The sequence below is a fragment of the Hoplias malabaricus genome, chromosome 12 (assembly GCF_029633855.1).
Source record: "Hoplias malabaricus isolate fHopMal1 chromosome 12, fHopMal1.hap1, whole genome shotgun sequence".
Taxonomy (NCBI): domain Eukaryota; kingdom Metazoa; phylum Chordata; class Actinopteri; order Characiformes; family Erythrinidae; genus Hoplias; species Hoplias malabaricus.
In genome coordinates this window covers 13,449,724-13,466,872 of record NC_089811.1, presented here as the reverse complement: position 1 = coordinate 13,466,872, position 17,149 = coordinate 13,449,724, and the positions used below count along the sequence as shown (strand labels likewise).

The 17,149-nt window shown below is 39.0% G+C and overlaps 1 protein-coding gene across 4 annotated transcripts in view; it reads right to left on the bottom strand.

Moving 5' to 3' along the window:
• Positions 1–17,149, bottom strand: part of dnah7 (dynein, axonemal, heavy chain 7) — a 144,498-nt gene that overhangs the window by 104,014 nt on the left and 23,335 nt on the right. For all 4 annotated transcript variants that reach the window (XM_066685892.1, XM_066685893.1, XM_066685894.1 and 1 more), the window contains 7 exons: positions 15,657–16,024; positions 14,961–15,147; positions 10,440–10,633; positions 5,064–5,262; positions 4,351–4,491; positions 3,859–4,071; positions 2,830–2,939 (listed from right to left, as the gene is read on the bottom strand). In XM_066685892.1, coding sequence (XP_066541989.1) covers positions 2,830–2,939; positions 3,859–4,071; positions 4,351–4,491; positions 5,064–5,262; positions 10,440–10,633; positions 14,961–15,147; positions 15,657–16,024 — 1,412 coding nt within the window. The remainder of the gene's footprint in view (positions 1–2,829; positions 2,940–3,858; positions 4,072–4,350; positions 4,492–5,063; positions 5,263–10,439; positions 10,634–14,960; positions 15,148–15,656; positions 16,025–17,149) is intronic.

Below are 17,149 nucleotides of genomic sequence, written 5' to 3'. Positions count from 1 at the left end.
AAAAAAAAAAAAAAATATATATATATATATATATATATATTTATTAAGGTGTATCCATATAAATGGCCCACCCTGTGTGTGTGTGTGTGTGTGTGTATATATATATATACATATATATATACATACATTTTCTTTTCCGCTTTTCCATTTCAGGGTCGCAGTGTGTGTGTGTGTATATATATATATATATATATATATATATATATATATATATATATGATCTGATCTGCCCACACGAAATAACTGTAATTACATTTCAGCTCATTTCAATGTGAGTTTGTTTGTACTTACCACATTTTTATTCTAAAGTAGTATTCAATTATTCATTATTTCTATGTTGCTTTTCCCTTTTATTGCTCGAACCTACTAGACATTTTTGGATAATTTTGTCCAACAAAAAATATCGATGTAATTCTTACATTTATCTGCTTGATATATGGAACTTAAGGGGCTGTAAAAGAAGGCATTACCAGCTTCATGTTTTATTATCATTACATGCTTGTCTGCATATTATGTAAATGTAGCACTGTATTTCTTTGTCTACTTCATAATTCAGTTTTGGAGAATAAAAAAAAGTGAACATTTTATATCTTCAAAACCTCATTTTGGCATTAAAACTGTCATAATTTAATAAACCTAATTTACTGAAACTAATTTACTGAAGCATAAAATCTTACTGTAAAGAGATTATTATAATGAACCACCTACATTGATTTATCAAGACTGATAGTAAATAATGAGATGCTGATGGGCGCTATTTAATACACATGAAAAGCAAGTTATTTTGGGCACTACAATGGCTGCTAGCATTGTGGACGGAAAAAAGGTTTTCTTGTATTTTTGATATATTTTGACTTGATATGTCATCGTGTCATTTAGAAAAATGACTTGTATTCATTATTGTAACACACACAAAAAAATTAGGATGCACGTGCAGAGTTTATTGAAGGAAAGCAAAGGAATATAAAGTAACACACAAATGTAAAGGGTAAAGGCAAAGTAGGTCAGAACTAGTCATGCTTCGCTATGAGGCCTGGTGTATAAAGCACAAGCATAATGAGGAAACATACAGATGTGCTGAGGAAGGCATGGCCGTAGTAAGCTGAAGATGATGACTGCCAGTAGGAGGTCAGGAGATCATTATTGTGATAGTTTAGATCGGAAACTACAGAAAATTATTCATTATTCTGTGATGAATAATCAACATTTTGAAATAAGTCAAATTATGAGTATAAAGTAACCATAAAAAAAGAAAGAAGTGAAAGAAAGAAAAGTGAAAGAATCTTGAACAAACTACTACTATAAAAATTGGATGTGAGAAAACAAGTGTTAATTATTGTGCTGTGTTCTTTGCAACGCATTTCCACAAAATTATCAAAGAAGTGAAGAATCCAAATTTTTCCAAATATCATTTATATAAATACTGCAAACCCTTAGCTAGTTAAACACTGAAGACTTTATAACAAGACAAAATTAAATGTAGACACTAATCAACGTGGGCATTTTTTCTGAGTTACGGTTTAATGGCACGTTTCACTTGTATGGTACCTACTCTGCACGGCTCGATGCACTTTTCCCTGGCCGCTGGAGGTTTGCATTTTGTGGTGATTGACAAGTTACTGTGGCCAATCAGCGCTTCACATTTATTACCTAATCGGCTCCCCTGAAACTGAGAGCAAGTAGAGATTAAAGAAAGTACCAGTTCCTTGTTTTAGGTACAAGATTCACCTAATGAAAAAGCAAAAAATGCAGACCAGATACCATGCAGTGGAAGAGTGCAATTAAAAGACTTTAATAAAAAAATTCTGGTGATATTTGGCTCTCCAAGTTTGTTATGTATGTTTGTTGTGTGTGGTTGGTGTAGTTTACAGGGTGGGCCACATTAAAATTAAGCACACCATTGTTTTTCTTGTGAAATTCCCAATAAGTTTGATGTGTCACATGACCCTATTCTCATTGAAAAAACTAAAGTTGGATCCAAAATGGCTGACTTCAAAATGGCCACCATGGTCACCACCCTTCTTGAAAAGTTTCCCCCCTCCCATATTCTAATGTGCCATAAACAGGAAGTTAATATCACCAACCATTCCCATTTTATTAAGGTGTATCCATATAAGTGGCCCACCCTGCAGTGTACAGAACATTCATTCATTCATTCATTCATTATCTGTAACCGCTTATCCAGTTCAGGGTTGTGTTGGGTCCAGAGCCTTCCTAGAATCATTGGGTGCAAGGCAGGAATACACCCTGGAGGGGGCACCAGGGCAACACACACACTCACACATTCACTCACACCTACGGACACTTTTGAGTCGCCAATCCACCTACCAACGTGTGTTTTTGGACTGTGGGAGGAAACCGGAGCACCCGGAGGAAACACATACGGACACGGGGAGAACACACCAACTCCTCACAGACAGTCACCTGGAGTGGGAATTGAACCCACAACCTCCAGGTCCCTGGTGCCACCGTGCCACCCTCTATACAGAACACTAGAATATTATTCCCAGCTTAGGCATAATTCCCTATTTAACAAAAATATAAAATCCTGAGGCAAATTTGCTAACATTGTATTTGCCTACCTCTGTTACATGATTACACTGTAAGTTGCTCTGGATACCAAGTATCTAACAAATGACATAAATGTAAAAATAGAAAAAAAGCTTAGTTGTTGGTAACCTGCTTACTAGCAGGCTAGATTCCATACAATGCTTTGAAATACATTTTTCCCATTAGGTCCAAGTAAAGGTTGCTTATCATTTAATATCAATTAGTTGTAGACCTGAACTTTTATTTGCAAATGCGTAGAAAATGCACATTTTTCCTGACCTGTAGCAGCGATCGGTGAGCGGTGTGATGACCAGACGTGGAGTGTTTCCAAGGTACTCATAGCCATAAGCCAGGCCAGCATTTATCATTTTAGTCTGAAGTTGGTTTTCCTACATTGACAGGAGACAGGTAAAGAGTAAATGGATCTAATATACAAAGACAAGTTGATATTAAAGCTACAATAATTTACCAAGTTGAAGAAAGCAATATTTTTGTGACAGATGTGAAATGACTTGATCAGATCTGCTCAGATGTTTAATTCAGTGTTTATCTCTACATGGCAGAACATTGATTATTCAAATGAATATTCTCCTGTATGTTGAAATGTTATTATCCCCGTCTCAATTCTGTCCATTTAAGTCAATTGAAATATCTTCTGCATAATTTATCAGAAAGGAAAATTACTTCTGCATTATGAACAGTTAATTCATGAAATTCTTTAATAAGGATTACTCATGGTGACTGGATGTTCAAGGCTTATGGAGCCAAGGAAGCACTTGCGGTTTATTTGACTTAAATACATGATGAAGGCACTGATAATTAGGGGTATGATTAGAAATGGAAAAAAAAATTATTATGAACTTGACATTTAAAGCAGTGTACACATGATCGAAACAGACAAGTGTATCATAAGATCTCACAAAATGTTGAATCCAAGACATTTTTAATGTAATGAAATCGCCTGTTTTGTTAAAGTGTCCACAATTTTAAAGATACCCCTTAAAATTAATAAATTCAACCATTCCAGGCAAATATGCTCAACTGTGCATACACAATGTGTGTACTCTCCAAAGAAATACATAAAATAAGACCCTATGAAACAGTTGCACAGGCTTAAGATCATCATGTCCAATGTCAAAAGGGGTGTACAACCCCTTGGAATTGGACTGTGGAGTGATGAAGCAACTTACACAATCTAATACATCTAATTCAGTACAACTTATGGTCTACAAATTTCTTCATTATAACTTCCAAGATGTCTAATCACCTCTGTCTCAACAACTACATAATTAGTCTGCGCAAACTTACAATCCAGTAGTAGCGAAGCTGACTGAGCCACTCAAAGTTATTCTCGTCGTCCACATGTTTTTGAACGAGTGAGGCCAGAACATCTCGAGCATGAACGTCCAGCACCACCAGAGCTCCCAGTGTCACTCTGTTCTGTTTGGAGAGCTTTCCTCGAACCAGTGCTACTATGTCATCTATCTGAGTATTGTTCTGATTTAAGTAAGCTTCAAGAGCCTGAGGAAGACGAGAATAAGGATATCAACAAATAACCTTAGACAGTAGCATTTTAACAGAAGTGTAAATTTTGGTATTTCTAATATATTAAGCCTAGAAAATAAAATTGTTGCTGAAAATCTTTAGAAAGAAATATGTTTATTTCAGTTTAATTTTTAATAGTACAATCTGTTAATGCCATTATCAATAAAATAACATTTGGTCCAAACTTTGCATGCAACTGTATTTCTTACAGCAGTACTGAATGGCAGACGAACCAAAAAATAACCAGCCACACACCTGAGGACCCTTGGCAATGGCTTCATGAATGTGTTTAGTCCAGTAGACCTGCGATACGCAAAGCACTGTCTGACCTGGCCATTCTCGCACCCAGTTTATCCGCAGGTCTTTGGGATAAGCCTCGATTGCCTCACCTATAACCTGCAGACCACCATGGAAAACACAGTTAAATCAACAATGACCTGAGGTTAACTCTTAACCCAGCTTATGACAAGGTATTGCATCAAGCAGTGTCTGAAATGCAGCAATGAATAATGTTTGATATGGATGTCAGTTGATTACAAATACAGGTAGGAAGCATGATAGCTAATCTGCAAATTTGATCAAATTATGCTTGTGCTTTAATATATAAAAATCACAATTATAAATGTGGAAAGGAATTATTAGTTTTGCCAATATTGAGTCAAGCCTAAAGTTAATTGAAAACCCCGTCCCTGTTCTAGTGTGAGCTGAATACACTTCTTCAAAAAGAAGTTGAAAACCAGAAACTTACTTGCATGAACAGGATTCAGATACTCAAGGTTTAAGCACAGAGAAATGACTCAGAAAAAGACACCTAATTAACTTCCACACTTTCACCAGTTCTTCGGGCTATCTAATGAACTGTGCTCTGCTGGCTGATTTATGAGCACCTTTTTTCTTTTCTTTTTTCTCTCTTTTTTTTTTTTGCATCACAGTGCCCTGTCTCCATTGAAGAGTCTAGACTATAGCACCTTGTGTAAGGACTTGAGCATCCCAGACTCCAGCTCCAGCAGCCACTTTTCCACCTGACCGCGGGCTTTAGAGGTAGAGATGGTGTCCAAGAGGCCCACCACCTCGCCTTCGCTGCTCTTCATGTGGGTGATGTCTAGGACATCTGTGAACACCACACTGGCTATACCCTCAAAGCACTTCTTCAGGTGAGGCTGCACCCTGGAAGAGTCCGAACAAATGGTCAAAGTTAGTAGCGCAAACCTAACACCATAAACTACATCTGTAACAAATAATATGTATCAAAATGTAGGTTGTCATGAGCTGTAGATTATTCTAAAATGACTGCGAAAAGTGTAGTATCAAGCATGTATCTTGTGCTAATTCATATCTCAAAATGATTGTAAATAGATAATTATGGCACATTTTCTCCAAGTTAATAACTAAATAACATTAAGTTAATAATATACATTTTTGTAATGCTGCCTAGAACATTGAACTTGGGCAAGAGAGCATGTGTAATCAAGCCATGATGGATCATAACTGGCATATTCTGAAAAAGCACTGAGAGAGTACTAGAAATTAATTTTATTTAAAATGACCTGCATGATACTATTAAATGAGTTCACATAATGTTTTATTCCCTTTTGCTGTTAAATCAATGGGTTATTACAGGGCATTACATAGTTAGGCTACAATAAATTGCCTGTAGTGATTTCCTAGAATAGTGTCATAGTGTTTGACAAATATTGTAAGCATTTTAAAACCAGCTTAAGCATCCAGATGGTTTGGATAAGTTTTACAACTATAGGAATATGGTACATTATAGCTTCCTAGTAGAATTCCAGTGTGACTGCCTGATAAGGGTGGAAAACATTTTTATTTTTTAATACGTATAGTACTTGGTATGAACTTCCTCATGATCCTCATGGTTATTTTCCATGGAGGGAACACTACTTCTCAAACTAGATAAAAGATGTAGGGCAAGCAAAGGGTAGAACTTTTCAAATTCCAGAAATGTTCTTGTTGATCCATTGGTAAACTCATGCAACTGTGAGAAACTTTTTCACCTCCCTGAGGAAAAGTGGGTGTTTTTCAGTTGTATGGTGCACGCCTATCTTCCTATGTATCTTTTCACAGAAGCAAAGACTCAGTGTCCCCATCAAATTCTATCCCCATTTAACCTGGCTTCCCTCCTCCTTTTCGTCTGATGGATTTGAACCCACGCAGTGGCATAATAAGCTTCTCTGTGAGGTGCTTTTCAAAATTCGGCTCTTCGAAGAAGCCTGGGAATGTATGCGAGAATCCAGCTGAATTCTCAGAAGCAATGACAGTGGGGAGGACAGAGGGATAATGTGTGTATGTGAAAGAGAGAGAGAGAAAGAGAGAGAGAGAAAGCAATATGAATGAGGGAGAAAGAGTGCCCAATCAAGAGAGAGCACTAGAAAGAAAGAAGGAATAAGAGAGAGAGGGACGAGCTTAACCAACCGAATACAAGATTTGTGGAGGCGAAAAAGTCCCTTTGTCTGCACACACATTCATTATTAAACAAATACCTTGGGTGAAATAAGACAAGGCTTGCTTATCAGCCAAGGCCCTGCTCAGGGGAGCCGCAGAAGAGGAAGTAGGCCAGAATGTCACAGGGAGAAGAAGAGATTCTATAATTAAATTCCCACAGTAAGTACAGGATTTTCAGAGGCTCAAAATGAGTTTTCCAAGGCCAGGCACCGCTAAATTGCTTTTTACATGTCCTTGCTCCTCTGGTCCTGCTGAGGACTCGCCGCATGGGCAGCGGAGAAATCGGTTTTGCTTAACTCGCCGTCAATGTAGGCAGAACGGCCTGGGTAACTTGTAATATCTTGCCGGCCACGCTTCAAGATATGCCTTAAAAATGAAGCTGCTGAAAAATAAACCCTGCGTTCTGTAAGGCTTCACCATCCGACGGTTTGGTGACCCTGTGCTAATGCAGAATGCTACTTTGCACTAACTTCAGCTCTGAGAATTACAGATTGGGTCTGTCGTCTTCATTACCCCATACAAGACAAATTCAAAGCTTTGCAAACACTGTTGACTGGCCTGGGAACTTGTGCCCTTTGTTCAAGTACACTATCAAAACAAAGTCAGGAAGATAGATGGTTTTCTGGCCCTCAGAGGCAAGGCTAGAATTTTTCTGGGTTCTTAAGTAGTACCTGCCTGCTACAATGTGCTTACAGATATCTTGAATTTAAATGCATCTCTATAAGGACTTTTTAAAATAGCCTATGCCAAGCATGGGCTAGAAGAGTATAGAGGTTAGAGGTATAGAGGCTAGAAGAGTATAGAGTTACTACAGGAAAGTCCTATTATCTGGCGCTAGGCAGAAACACACCATGGAACAAACTGAAGCACCAGGAGTAAACCCACACAGACACTGCACACCGTTGGCTTGTTATTTGTGGTTGGTGGACTTTTCTCAGTTCAGCAGTTAGAAAGAGGGCTTTAAAAACTCCAGTAGCAACTGCTGTGTCTGATCCAGTCACAGTACCATCACAATACCACCACAAAATATGTCAGTGTCACTGCAGTGCTGAGAAACATCCATCACTAAAACCATACCAGATTTAGAGGTCATGTGGGGGTCCTGAGCACTCAAGGACGGGGTGAAAGGCAGCTAGCATGGTATTCAGAGCAACAGATGGCTTACCGTTAGTAAGTGTAACTATGTAGTGTTCCTGATTGTCAATGGAGCTAAGAGAATAGACAAGTGAGTGTAGAAACAAGGAAGTCATAATATTATGATTGGACTGTGGATAATGTTCACATAAATCCATGAAATGAAAATGATATGTTTAGAAACAGCTGTATCTCACAATGCTTAATACCAAGCATTAACATTGCGTGCACTGACCACACTCAAAATGAGTGCAAGCTCATTGGGAGGCATTCTGGACAGCTTTTCAATGTGCATGGAAACTGGAGCTCTGTTACTCAGACAGACAAACCAGTTGTAGAAGAGAGGGAGGTGACAAGGTGGCAGATGGATTCAAAGATTTTCAGCACAAGACACTGAAGGCAGAGATGAGGATTCAGATGTGATAGACTGCGAAGGAAGAGGAGTTTCAAGTTTGGATCTGGGTACAAACATGTTATTTCATGACTCCAACAACCGAGGAAAAAAGCCTCCTTGAATTGAGCTGTGGGGCACCGTATTCTCTGAAATGATGGCCTACCACTGAATACCTTTTTAAGATTAACTGGAAAGGTATGTGTGGCCTTAAACCAATAATCAAGCATCAGTACCTGACCTCACTAATGCTCTTGGGGCAGAATGCCATCAGATTTTCAGAGTACCAACATCTAATGCAAAGCCTTCCCAGAAGAATAGAAGCTGTTATTGATACCATGTATTTCAGAAGGAATGTTTGAAGTGTAGGTGTCTAGTTTTATTCATATAGTTATATAATGCCTCATAGCAGTTTTGCTAGTTAGTCACAGAAAGCTACTGTATTGTATTCCAAGGGCTTGTCCCTGTGGAACCCAATGCCTTTAAAAACTGTCCACTGGTAGGAATCACACCCTCAAAACAGACTGCAGGAAAATACAGTTTGTAGCTTTCATGAGCATGCAGTCTTGTTATATAATGTCCTCCCACATTAGCTTAGCTGAAAAAGAAATTTGTTTGGCTACTGCAACATGTTTCATAGTTCAAATAGTCTAGCAACTGTTTTTTTTTAAATCTGTTGCTGAAAGCATTTCTCATCTTTTTGGGAGTGCTTCAGAGTGTCACATTTACTTTTTGCCACCATGCAAATAAGTCAATACCAATCTGTTGGAAATATATGTGCTTCCATTAGTGATGGTGTTTCAAAAAAAAAGAAAAGAAAAAAAAAAACAGTCCCCAGACTAGTCGTCCATCTGTCGAACAACCTATTTTGTCATGCCAAGCTTTACCCAGCAAGTTCCTACAAAGTAAAAGTTTGTAGTGCCACACAACAAAAATTGACCCAGCCTTGCATCACCTTTTATAATTCAGTAAATAGCCTGGAAGTAAAGGGACATCCAGAGTCAGTCATTCCGACATGTAGCGCATTGCTTCAAGTCTAATTATCTAGAGAGTTATAAACAAAGAACCAACCAATTAATCAGGATCAAAGCTTCTAAATCAGTCAAAAACCTTCTGAACATCTAATCTGCTCTGAGGTAGAAATGAAAGCAGTATGGAAACATTTCTCCTGTTGTGTTCAGGTTTGCAACTAATGGATAAACCAGTTCCTGCGTAGCATGTTAAGGACAGGCACTGGAGTAGAGATGGCCATTTGAAACAAATTTGATATTCAAAGGCAAAGGTATTATTTGAAAAGCATAATGTGTAACAAAGGACTTATATAACTATAGGTGTTGTATGGCTACAGGGTGGTATACAACAGATGGATCAGGATGCAGAAAACATGGTTAGTGCAAAACAAAAAAAAAACAATTGCCATTATTCATTCAGTTTGTAACCGCTTGGCATCATATTACTACTATTTTAAACCCACAACACGAATCCCTTAAAATTTAGACAAAGTAATACAAATTAATTTATTTTTTTAAGTATATTTAATATATATTAAAATGACATTGAACTGGATATTTATTTAGAGTATATTTTCTTCAACATATGCCACCCTTAGACAGCCGTAGTAGTCCTTCTATGGTTTCTTGTAATGACTATGTATAATCATTAGAATAAGTTTTTCACTGCAGCATGGTAGATGTACAATGCCAGAGAGAAGTATGGCGTCACATTAATGTCAAAACAAGAGGGTGCAATAACATCAAGTGAAATATATAAATCTGGAATTTTCCAACATTTCCTGTGAGCGCAAATGTGAAACACGCAAGCAGACAGAGAGAGGAATTGCATGTGCACTGGTCATAATATTGCTCATTCCCAAATGGTTTATATCCTCTCGATTTTTGTGCCTTTCTTCACACACCGAGCTCATTTCCCTCTGCCTCTTTCTGTGCTCGAAAGGGGTCTTTGTGCTCCGGTTTTGAAAATGGTGGGTTTTGACAGTTTGGGTGTGGGGTCAGGGTTGTTTCTGTCAGTGAATGCTATGGGCTGATGTCTTCTGGTGTTCTGACTGTCTGCCTCATAGATTTTATATGGCCCACCTACTAGGAGAAGCCATATACAGGAAAAAAAAAACAAATGGAGGACATCAAGTTTTGTTTTGAAATGAGAAAATGGAAAACATGAGAAGACCCATTTAGAGATTTTTTGTTTGAAAACAGAAAAGCGTTGTCTGTGTGTTGAACTGTGTGTTGTCTGAGGATGTGCTCTATACACCTCGAGGCATGTTCAGGCCCAAAATATTTTTGCACTATATTGACAACACTGGGAAATTTGATTTATGGCTTCTTTTCTATTGCAGTACCTGGTTGGATCTTTAGTCTCTGAAAGGATCTCTAGTAGCTCATCGTTGGACAGGAAAAAGAAACGGGGGAAGAAGAGTCTCTTCTTCTCCAGGTACTCATTCAGGCCCTTCAGAATGAGCTCCAGTAACTCACTGCTTTTCTTCAGCCTTTCTAGCATCTTGTCTATAGCCACCACTGCCAGCACATGCTTGTCCTAAAACAAAAGACACAAAAGACTTAGAAGTGAAGTAATTTAAAAAATTTTAGAGATTAAAAAAAACAAGAGGGTTTATAACTCAGCTGTTGTGAACTATTGATGATCACACCACTTCAGCTCCAGCATTACAGAGAACACCATTCCACTGTTCTACAGCCACTGCTGAAGAACCCTCTAGCCAATACTTGACACAAGGCTTGGGAACTCCAAGCTAATGTCCAGCTCTTCTTTGCTCTAGCACTGGGCCATACGCTTTAGTCCTAAGAGAGTTGGCCTGACTTACTGGGTGAGCTGAATCCCCAGTTTAGGCCTTGCTTGCTAGCGGTTCTAAGCAAGCTGTGTAGGTACTGAACATGATGTGGAAATCTTGCAGATGGAAAAGCACCACATGTGGATGATACTTACTGAAAGGATGGAAAAAAAGCAATGGCTAAAAATTTGGTAGAGAATTCAACAAAAACATGGGAATGAAAGTCAAACCTTTCTAGAACACAGAACAAATTCAATAGTTCAGATGTCTGTACATCAGCGTGAGGTAGAACCACATTTATGCACTGACCTGTACAGACAAAATAAAGCTTGGTATTTAAGTTTAGTTACAGCTGCTGGGGATAGAAGGCTTTCAAACCAAGCCACAGGTCTGAAAAGCCTGAGTTTCTACTGTAGCTCTTTCAACTTTTGGAAGCCAACAGTTCAGACAAATTGCCAAGAGATAAAAAAAGGGGCCTGTGGTGGATTGACACAGATGGGAGTTTTCATTTCAAAAAACAGTCTTGTCATATCGGCTGCTTTTAAGTCAAAAAAAGGTTGTGTTTTGAAGGTGCTAGCGCAATGTCGCTAACTAATTCAATCCGTTGCTTTTCAACTTCCATCCAAAGGGTTGAGTCAAAGGTCTGTCTATCATCTGAGATGGAGGAAACGATTGGAAACGCTCCATCATTTTCTGGCTTCCTTGCTTTCTCTCGTCTCCACACAGATGCTTTTCAAAGTCTAGCAGATAATCATTGCACCTCCTACTTCCCTCCATTTCTGATTGCTATTGATTTTCTATTACGCACGGTTACTGGAGTTGAAATGGTGAAGATCACTTTTGTTGGAGAAAAAAGAAAACAACAAAAAAAGAAAAAAAAAGACATGGTTTCTTAAAGGAGGGTGTCTTCAAGTGGGTAATGAAGGGGCGGTAATGACCACAGCTCCTGCCAAAGCCTCCTTCAAATCACCTTTTTTAAAGCGTGAAAGGAAGCCATTGGGTGACTGTAATGGAAGAGAGCGTGGAGAGGCAAGATTAGAAGGTCCGTTTTATTACCCGGAGTCACAGGACATTGCAGAGGATCGGCAGGAGCAGCTGCCTGAAACGTACAAAGATTAATGCCCCCCCTTGAATTAAATGAAGAAATCAAATTATCTGTGTCGATTCACCATGGACAAGCAAAGCAGAGCCACATGCTCATTGGCACATTGATATTTTTTAGGCTGTGATATCTAAGTCTATTGTAATTATACACGCATTATGTTAAGGGTAATGACAAAAATCTAACATACAAAATAGTCCCCTTACACCAAAGCATTGTCAAAAAAAAAGACAGGCTGGGTTTTCAAAGTTTGCTTCTTACGTTTTGTTAAATTCCTGATTATTTTTTATTGGTGTACTACTTTCGTGAAATAGCTATTTTATAGTTTTGTCATTTACATGTACAGGGTTTAGCAGATGCTCTTATACAGATTGACTTTATTGTGCTGATGCCCTTGCTCTTCTTTTATTGAAGTGAAATCAATTTGAGGCTTAAGATGCTGCTTACAAATGCTACTATGTTACTGATGACACATATCACCTTTAAACACACATCTAACAAATGGTTTGCAGCCTCCAGCAAATTCATATTTTAAGCCATTACTGTTCAGCCTTTATTCAGCTTATAAATAATTTGCTTTGCTCAGAATGATGTTGTAAAAAGGATGTCATATTTGTAAATACTCCCAATTCTTAATTTTTGCCCAAATAAATTTTTCCCTTAGTTCTGAAAGTGCACTAAAACATGCATTTATCAGACACAGACTGCCAGTTTTCAGTTTTCTGATTTGTTCTTAACTAAATATGAGAAACAGTGGTAACTACATACCTATGTCATGACTTAAGGATGGTTTACATACACCCACGATAAGAATATTAATCAGCTTGCATGTTTAAGGTGGTAGTAACTTCAGGCTCCTGCAGAAGCACATGGATATATTGAGAAGAGGAGGTGCAGTGCAGTGAATATCTCGTTCGATGTGTGGAAAAAGAGTGACCACGCAGATGTTAAATTGAGGGATGGCATTTGAGGCCAAAGGCTACAGTGTGAAGGAAGAAGCGGAACTTGCAGGTGTATTGAAGCATACGGTCATATGGGTCAATCAGCAATGGCAGCAAAAAAAAAATATCAGTCTACAGGAAATTTTTTCATAATTTTGCCACAATTAATAATCAACTAATGTTGAAAAAAAAAACAAATCATGCTTTTTTCCCACTATTTTCCTGCGTTCATTTCATTTTGTACAACAAAGCACAATACTTTCTTTTCATTGCTGATATTTGCATTCTGGTTTGGATGATGCCCCTAGTGCACATGTTCACATTACATTAAAGGATCACTACTTAAGATTTGCTCCTGGGCTCCCCCCCAGTGTTGCAGGGTGTAATTCACTTTCACAGCACTGTTGGCTGACACTTTTGCGAAAGTCTTTGTATGATGCCTTTGTCACGATGCATAAATATTTAAGTGGATTTTCACAGAAGTATGAACCAGCTTTTAATTGCAGCAATGCAATTTGCACAGCGGTAATTGGCTCAGTATAAGCTGTAACTTGTTACCTACATTAGCATTGTAGTTCCACTGCTAAACTAAAGAAGCAAACTTCAGACATCACATCTCTCCGCTGATCACCTACATTTAGAGATTTAGAGTGAGTTTTGAATATTTTAACTACTCCTTTAAGCTTTGAGCAGGGAAAAGTACAATTTTCAAAACCATCTGGAGAAGCCCTTTCCTCACATTCCTGTTATAATCGCAAGCGGCCCATGCGGCATCTTTTTTCCCAGTTGTACTCTTTCTCGTTTAACCAGCATCTCTTTGAAGCTGTGGCAGGTACGGGCGTCAGGCTGGCGTTCAATATGCAGCTTTTTCACTTTCCGACACTTATAAGAGAGCGATCTGCAGCTTTGATGGAGAGAGGAGGAGGTCGCACAGAGGTGTGAGGCTTAATTAAAAGGCTTGTGTTTTGGAATTCATTCAGCAGACATTTTATCTCTTTACTCGTCAAAGGGAGAGCACAGGCGACGCATTCTGTGAGCAGTGGGTGAAGAGAGACACCATGTGGTGACGCTGGTAGTGGAGTCATAGGATCGTCTTGCTCCAGCTTGATAATTCCAGCTTGTAGCGTGTCTGCAATAAAATCAAACTCTCAAGGTTGTCCTGCAGCAGATGTGTCCCAGCTGTCTACAAAATCTCATCTGTTTTATAAAGCAGTTTTTGTTAGTGTACTTGTTTGTTTGTCCCTCGAAGAAAGGAAGGAAGTTGTTAGAAGCAGACGCTACTGAAATTGCGAGTCAGAAGTCTTTGGCAACATATAATTGGGTGATATTTAAGGAATCGAAAATCACACACACACACAGTGACACACACAGTGACACATTTCTTAGCACCCCTTTTTCTTTTGTGGTGATCTCATTTTCTCCATAACACAACAGGGTTGAGTCCCCCAGACAAAATCTATAATTTCTATTTGATGCTGCTCCCTGTGGCATTTTTTTTTTTTAGAAGGACAACAGATAGGCTATTGATGTGTCTCATTTCATAGCAGCTGAGGACAGCAATTGCACCCAAAAGAGGACTGGGGTATGTGAGTTTCAGACAATAGCCCCTGAAACTCTTTAATATTAAAACAAAATCTTCTTCTCAACTGTGAAATAGGAATAATATTGGAATATACACAATATGTTGCTAGTTTTGCCATTTCTTCTGAACTCAAATATATTCATAAGGCTGTTATTGCTGCAGAAACAACCTCTACTCCTTTGGAAAGGATTTAAACTTGATTCTGAAACATTTCCCTAAGGATTTGAAAGCATGCTGCCACAAGAACATTAATTAATTAAGAGGTCAGGTAGTGATGTTTTATTATTTAGTCCGGATCACAAATGCCAAACTCCACCTAAAAGGTTCATCACTCCAGAGAACAGATCTACTGATCCACCACAGTTGTTGCTTCACGTTTAACAAATCTTAATTAATATGTTTACAGCATAGTGACTTAGTTTTGTAGGTTTTTAGCTTTTCTGTCTTACCAGGCTGACTTGTTTCATGGTGTCCCTCCAGGTTTTATCAACAGAAGTGAAGCGGTGTCCCTCCTCAGGCATTTGGGCCATGATGTCTGGAGAGCTAAAGATGGGCTCCAGATAGAGCCAGGTGGACTGCACCTTCAGCCACTCGTCAAGAATCTCTTGCAGCAAGAGAAGCTTACCTTCCCAGTCCCTAAGACAGAGAATGCATATACCACACACAACGTCTGCCACTCCACAAAAAGTTTAAGGCTGAAAAAGCTGAGTGTAGATAAATATTTCCAAATATTTGTGAAACTGTTTTCATCCAATGAAGGGTCTTAATATGTAGCTTGATCTTCTTTGCATTAGAAGCTGTTTCTACTCTTCTGGGAAAGCTTCTGTGTGCTTTTGGCTCTATTCAGCCACTAAAACATTATGGAGGTCAGGTGTTTGATGTTGGGTGATTAGTTCTGGATGACTAACGCCACTCTAACTCATTCTAAAGGTACTGGATAAAGTGCTCACAGCCTTTCTAGCCTCATCTTATTGATTTACAGGTTGAATGACTGTGTAAGGTGGCTACTGTATTTATGACTGTGCTACAATTTACAAATTAACACCAGTGATGTGTTTTTATTTGTATTTATTCCTTTTTTTAATTCTGTATTCTTTCAACCTGTGTAGCCGTACAAAACAAACAAATGCATTTTTGTGCCATACCTTATCTCAGCTTCAAAGGGCTTGATGAAAGGTGATCCACGCATGGTTTGGGTCTTGACGATGTGATCATCTAGCAGCATCTGGATCTCGTCCACTGAGGACAGAATGGAGGTTCCAGTCTCTCGATAGGGCAGCAGGGTAAACTCCATGCTGCTCCATTCTCCTGCCATGCGCTCCATGGCCTTCTCCAGGGAGTATTCTTTACTGGCTGCCTCGCTGATGTTCTCGAAGCTGGGTAAATGACCCTCCAGATGCATGGTGAGGAAGTGGGCCACACAGGCCACTTCTTCTGAAGGCTTGAGGGAAAAGCCAACCACTGCTGACATGGCCTCCCAGTGACGGTCACGCAGGCCTGCGTTACACAGCACCTGAAACGACAAGGTCTCAAAAACTGTAATTAATATATTTAAAAAGTACATGTGAGAGGGTGTGTTGTTATGTGTTTTGGTTAGTTTTGTTTTAAATTCACTTTGAGAGTAGATTGGAAAAAGAAAATCCAGACACTTCTTAGGTTGTCAAAAATTATTGGAGAATTGTTAAGGTTTCCTACATAAGACTTATATTTTATTTGTTTCATCAAAGTGAAATGGCGCCAAGAGAAGTATTTCTTGCACATATTAAACAAATAGATCAGAAAGTTGGATAACAATCATGTTATTGTCACCAAATATACAAGATAAAATCTGTTGTGAAATTTATTCATATGAATTTTAAAAAATACATCATTGTGAAATGAATAAAATTCAGCTGTTCTCAAATAAATCAAATAACAAATATATGTAATTAAAAATATAAAACGAACGGTAGTGTTGCTGTCACACAGCTCCAGGGCCCTGCTCCAGGTGACTGTCTGTGAGGAGTTTGGTGTGTTCTCCCCGTGTCCGCGTGGGTTTCCTCCGGGTGCTCCGGTTTTCACCCACAGTTCAAAAACGCACATTGGTAGGTGGATTGGGGACTCAAAAGTGTCCATATGTGAGTGAATGTGTGTGTATGTGTCGCCCTGTGAAGGACTGGCGCCCCCTCCAGAGTGTGTTCCTGCTTTGCGCCCAATGATTCCGGATAAGCTCTGCAACCGTGAACTGGATAAGCTGAGAGAATGAATGAATGAAAATGAATGTTCCCTAATGCTGCGTACCCACTACAGCAAACCGGCGTTTTTTTCACGCTGCCTCCTATTGTTTTCTATGTAGACCATCGGCAGTTCAACACAGAGGACTCTGGGAGAGCGAGCGGTAAAAAAGTTGAGATTGCTCTAACTTTATGCAAATGAGGAGTGAGTTTCGCTGGATGGTGGCCAATCAGCGCCGCATGGAAAGGGCTCCGTCACGTCACAAGCCCCAAGCTGAACTCAGCATGAGAAAATGGAGGCGAGATTGACAACCGATATTTCAGCCTTCCCTGTCCTTTACCCCTCTCTGTACAACAAACGTATTAAAACCAAACGAAGCAAAGAGTAAGGGGTCTGGACTTGTCTGTACTACTCATAGAGCTAT